General features: G+C 42.7%; 1 protein-coding gene across 3 annotated transcripts in view; it reads right to left on the bottom strand.

The window, feature by feature from the left end:
- Positions 1–2,904, bottom strand: part of ATR (ATR checkpoint kinase) — a 134,974-nt gene extending 132,070 nt beyond the window's left edge. For 2 of the 3 annotated variants that reach the window (XM_019656932.1, XM_019656934.1), the window contains exon 1: positions 2,709–2,904. In XM_019656932.1, coding sequence (XP_019512477.1) covers positions 2,709–2,767 — 59 coding nt within the window. In that variant the 5' untranslated portion in view covers positions 2,768–2,904. Of the gene's footprint in view, positions 1–1,866; positions 2,121–2,708 lie in introns of those variants that run through there. The other variant, XM_019656933.1, reaches the window with a different exon arrangement.
- Positions 2,905–5,712: the final 2,808 nt, after the last annotated feature.

Genomic DNA, 5,712 nt, shown 5'->3' on the forward strand with positions numbered 1-5,712 from the left:
AAAATATATTTATGGCTCTCGAATAATTTTTAAATTGTTGTGAGGGACAGGATTGGCTCTTCCAGGGGTCAGCAAACTTTTGAGCCGGAACGTACCCAAAGAGGCGCATGTGGCTCGCAAGCTGCAGTTTGCTGACCCCTGGACTAGATAAAGCAACTTAGGAAGAGAGTGAAGATGAAAAGAGAACCAAGGATGTAGCCAAAAGCACATTGGGAGTCAGGAATGATTCCCAGATTTCTGGTTTGGAACAATGAATGAACATGGCATCATTTACTGAAATATCTCTACCTCAGTGAATGAGGGGAATTAAAAAAAAAAAAATCTTGGGCAGGTTGGGATATGCAGAGAATTTGTATTGGATATGTTAAGTCTCAGTTGCATATGGGGCACCCAGGTAAAACTGCCAATATCCAGCAGTACATATAGTTAGTTCTATTGGAGATAGATATGGTTTGGTGAAACACATCTGGAGTCATCAAATAGCAGATGGTAACTGAAGGCAGGAGAGCAAATGAGATCACCCAGAAAGAGTGCAGAGAAAAGAGTTCTAACAGCAAACAACAGTGGAACAAAATTTATCCCTGAGAGATAGAGGTAGAGGAGCCCACACATTAGAACTGTGACATCTCATTTTTTTCTCAGAAATCTAATTGCCACAATTAAAAGAAAAACAAACTTGGGAGAAAATGCCTTGATGTCTTCAATCCGAAACAGCTCTGATAACTGCTATCTCTGCATTTGATTCTTCAATTTCTGTGACTCAGTTTCTTAACAGTGATAATATTTGCCATATTCTACATCATGGAGATACTGTGAGACTGAATAAGCTTGAATGAAGCCATGGCAATGAAAAAGTAATGACAATTAAAAACTATTACAAAGGGTTGGCCAAGTGGCTCAGTTGGTTAAGAGCTCGCTCAAGAGTGCGAGCTCTGAGCAACAGGGTTGCCGGTTTGATTCCCGGCCCGAGCTGAGCTGCTGCTGAGCTGCCCACAGCTGGAAGGATGGTTCAGCTAAAAGAAAAACCAAAACAAACAAACAAACAAAAAGTTATTACTAGACAATTCTCTGTGGGTCGGTTTTTCTGTTTGTTCTCTTGGAATGAATGAAATGAAAGATAACATAGGAGTAAACTCTGTTGATGAGAGACTATAAATAAATCTAAAATACTATTTTTATTAACAAGTCTCATAGGGGAAGAGAGAAGGAAGAAAAGTATTAATAAGTTAATTCTCAGGGGGAGGAGGCAATGGATTGGGGGAGGGGGATTGTCCCTTTGTGAGGGGTGAAAAATATAACTATTGCATTGTTTTGTACCCCTGAAACGAATTTAAAAAATAAAATAAATTAAAAATAAATAAAAATAAGCTAATTCTCCATTAAAGCAAGGTGGGGAAAACATACTGAGCTTCACATTGAGCCTGAAAGATGAAATCTGTACATCAACTTCCTGAAATGAGCATCTGTATTCATATTCTTTTAGAAAGGTTGACGTTACTTTACAAAACATTAATACAAAATGTTTGTACCTCATGCAAAGTGAAAACAATTCACACACACAAAAATAGGATGACTGAGTTAAGACAAGTATGGTCCTTTCGTTTATCCTCTTATTTATGTAATGGAGGAAGACTAACATCCTCATATGGCCAACAAGCAGAGATGAACACAACTGAACAGCAGAAAGAAAGGGAATTAAATATCTGGTGGGCTTAATGTTCATTTTGACTTTGTGTGCTAAGTTTTCAAACAGTTTAAGAAATTGGGAAGTAATTATTCCAACTGACAGTTCAACTGCACTAGTGGTACAAGCCCATTTATTTGTTTGCAGTGGATTACAATTTTTAAAAAAGCAAACAAACTCACATAAACTCTGCCTTCTAGTCTTGAGCCTGGCTGCGGGAAGGCTGCGTGTGTGAAGGGGGGGTGGCAGCCATCAACATCTCTCCCCTCTCATTGGGTAGGATACTGATTTACAGGATTTTATTCCTTGGTTTTCAGAAAACAAGCTTTTGCAAATAAAACAATATTAAATTATCTTCACGTTTTGGCAACATTCTGTGCGTATTTATATTTTGTGAACGTTGTGGCCTATCCCTGAGATTTCTGACTAAAATAACAGCTTAAAGATTACATGATCAACACGAAAGGGGTCCCATCTTCAGGGTGGCCTACGGTTTCACTTCGAAGAAATAGCACAATTGGTCTTCCTTGCACAAAATCATAACTAGTGAGTTTAATTCCATGGGCAGTTAGTTCTAAGTCAAAATGTAGAGCTGAAAACCCAATTCCTCCACGAGCGATCGATCATAAATAGAAACTGGGGGAAGGTCCATGGGTCAAGCCTCTCACGTAAGCCAAGAGGTTTTCGAAAAGCAAATGAATGCAAGAAAGTGACCAGAAGGGGCCCTCCCCTCCAGCTGCAGAGGGAGCCCAAGTGGGGATGAGCTCCCGGACACCGCTGAGGTAAAGCGGAGCCGGCAAGACGTTTCCCCCCTCGGACTGTCGTAGGTCTGTAGCGACGCCCTAACCGCCTCTCAGAGGGAGAAGCGCTGGTCAGCCGCGGGGCCCCACCACAAAAGAGCCGCAGTAGGGATTCAGGAGATCCGAGCCGGGCCGCGTGCAGTCGGGGAAGGAGAGCACGTGAGACGCCAGCCGGACCGAGCGGAGGAGGCCGCGGGGCCCAAGACGGCCGGGCCTGGCCCTACCTGCCCAGCTCTCGCAGGGCGGGAATCATAGACGCCAGCTCCAAGCCGTGCTCGCCCATGCTAACGATGCGCTGCGCTCTTCGGCGTCGCAGAGGCGGGCTGCCGGCTTCTCCACTGCCTCGGGAAGGCGCGGCGCCAGACGGGGCCTCACGGGGTCCAAAACTCCTCCCGGAAGCCGTGGCTGTGCCGCGCGCCAGGCTCTCCTCCAGTTCTGCGCAGGAGCTGGGGGGAGGTCCGGAGGCTCAATGGGGCGGGGCAAGCTGGCGGAGCGCGCGCCTGTGCAGTCACCCCGGGCGGTTTCCTGCCGAGCCCCGGAGCGCCCCGCGGGCGAGATTCGCGGAGTTTGGGGGCATAACTACCATGTTGTTACTCCCAGGCTGGGAGGCTCAGCAAAGTAACAACCCTGAGTTTAAGGAGCAGAGGGACTTGGGAGGCACCAGGCCAGACGCCCTCCTATCACAAATGTGAAAACTGAGGCACTTCACCGAGTAAAGGCTAGATCTCCCCAAGTCTCCCCACGGCGTGGAGAGGTTCCTGGTTTTCCTACCACTCTCTGGGCATCTTTTCTGAGAAATGCGATGCAAGAGGTGGGCTTCTCCCTGTTCTTTCTGTTTCAGCATTTTATTTAAACTTGAAGTCTTCTTAGGTTTCTTTGAGGATTCTCCCAACTTTTAATATTTAAAAAAGGTGTTGAATTGTATTTATATGTATCCCCATCAAAGCAGCAGCAGTTCTGTGTGTGACAGCCGTACAGGTGTCTACTACATGTGATTTAATGTTTAAAATAAATCAATGGATTCTGGTTGTAGACATTTTCAGGCTCGACCTAATTTGTTTATTCAAAAAATGGCCATCATAAGAGACTGTTAACATGTCAAAATTAGGTGTTTTATCAGGCAAAAAACCATGAAGTGTGCTTATATTTGTTCTTTGGCACTTAAGGATAATTGCTGATACAGTATTTTTTTTAAAAAGTCAAAGTGACGGAATGACAGCTATACCGTGTTTCCCAAAAATAAGACCTAACCAGAAAATAAGCCTTAGCAAGATTTTCAGGGTGCTTGTAATACAAGCCCTACCCCAAAATAAGCCCCAGTTAAGATTGTCAGCCAGACATGACTGTATTTGAATAAATGAAGACTTTTGTACATGAATAAATGAATAAAATGCATCTTTTGGAGCAAAAATTAATATAAGACCCGGTCTTATTTTGGGGGGAAACACGGTACATAATCCTGCCTCAAGGATTTTGCATTTGCTGTACCCTTAGCCTTGACCTTGAACACCCTTCTCTCATTGCCCCTCTTCAAATATTTGCTGAAACATCACCGGAAAGAATCATATAAACAACACACTCAAACTCACACTCTTTCCCCCTCCATCCTGCTTAAGTTTTCTTCATAACACTTAGAACCAAATGATATATACTATTTTATTGACTATCTCCTCCAATTAGAACATAGGCTCCTTGAGAGCAGGATCCTGTTTGTTTTATTCACTGCCTAGATGCCTAGGCCCTAACACAGTGCCTGGCACATAGTTGGTGTTCAGTGAATATTTGTTAAATAATTGAAAGATACAGTGGAAAGAACATGGGGGGTGAGGAGTTAGAGGCCCTGCACCGTTCTCATTGCATCCTTTTTTTTTTTTTTTTTTGGCTGAGCCATCCTGCCACCTATTGCCAGCTTAGCAGCAGCTCAGCTCAGGCTGGGACTCGANGACTGCTTCACCCGGAAAGACCGCAATGATAATACCAACATGGGCCAGTGAAGCGACGTCCTCCACAACTAGACTGAAGAACAAAAGGACAGCAACTTGTCTGTTCCTCTCCCCCAATTCCCCAATAAAAAATTTTCAAAAAATAAAAAATAAAAAAAAAAAACAAAAAAAACTAGAATCACTCCCATGTAGGGGCCTTTGTACATCCTATTCCATCTCAGACACTTCGCCCAGGTTCACATGACTGGCTTCTTACCATTCAAATCTCCTCTAGTGCAAATATTGCTGCTCCCTAGACCCTTATCTCCCTCCCCATTTCATTTAATATTTTAATAACTGTCACTATCTGAAAACATCTTGTGATGTTTCAAAATAATTTCAAACATGAAGGTCAGAGAAGGCTTCTCTGAAACGACATCTTAATGGAACCAGCCAGTGTTCAGATAGAAGAGTGCAAAGAACTGAAGGCAGGAAGAAGCCTGGTGTATACAAAAAATAGGCCAATATTATTGGAGTACAGTGAGCAAAGGAGGGACAGAAGGCCATGGGGTTCCAGAGGTCAGATTATGCAGGAATTATGCAGGAATTTAGAGGCTTTAGTAAAGTGCTTGGATTTTATTCTAAGTGTACTAGAAAGCCAAAGGAAGATTTTGAGCAGGGAAGTAATGCTATATAATCTACAATTTACTTATAAAAGTCACTTTGGTTGCTGAGTGGGGAAATCCATTGTAAATGGAAATGGAGATAAGCTGAGAGGTTACTGTAATAGTCTAGATAAAAAATTATGGTGGTAGCCGGGGAGAGGGTGAGAAGTGGATTTCAAAAGAAGTAGTGACAGGATTTGCTGGTGGATTATTCAGGGCTAAGGGAAAGAATCCCTGGCTTTTGGTTGGAACATTTATAATAACCTGGGAAAGGAACAGGTTAAAGAACAGTAAATCAGGAGGTCTGCTTTGGATATGTTAATTTTCATTTCTGGGTGTAGATGTTGAGTAAGCAACCTAATTTATATCTCTGGGCTAGAGATATAAATTTGGGAGTTATCAGCATATAGATATGTAAAGCCATGGGACTAGATCAGGGGTCTGCAAACTTTTGAGACAGAAGAGCTGCCAGGGGTCAGCAAACTGCAGCTCGTGAGCCACAGGCTCTGAAGTAAAATTGAAAATGAAAATAAAACTATCATAGTTTCATTTATAAAATGTTTAAAGGATATTATTCACATAATGATGATTATGTAAAAATATATTTATGGCTCTCGAATAATTTTTAAATTGTTGTGAGG

Source organism: Hipposideros armiger, unplaced genomic scaffold (assembly GCF_001890085.2).
Source record: "Hipposideros armiger isolate ML-2016 unplaced genomic scaffold, ASM189008v1 scaffold_270, whole genome shotgun sequence".
Classification (NCBI taxonomy): Eukaryota; Metazoa; Chordata; class Mammalia; order Chiroptera; family Hipposideridae; genus Hipposideros; species Hipposideros armiger.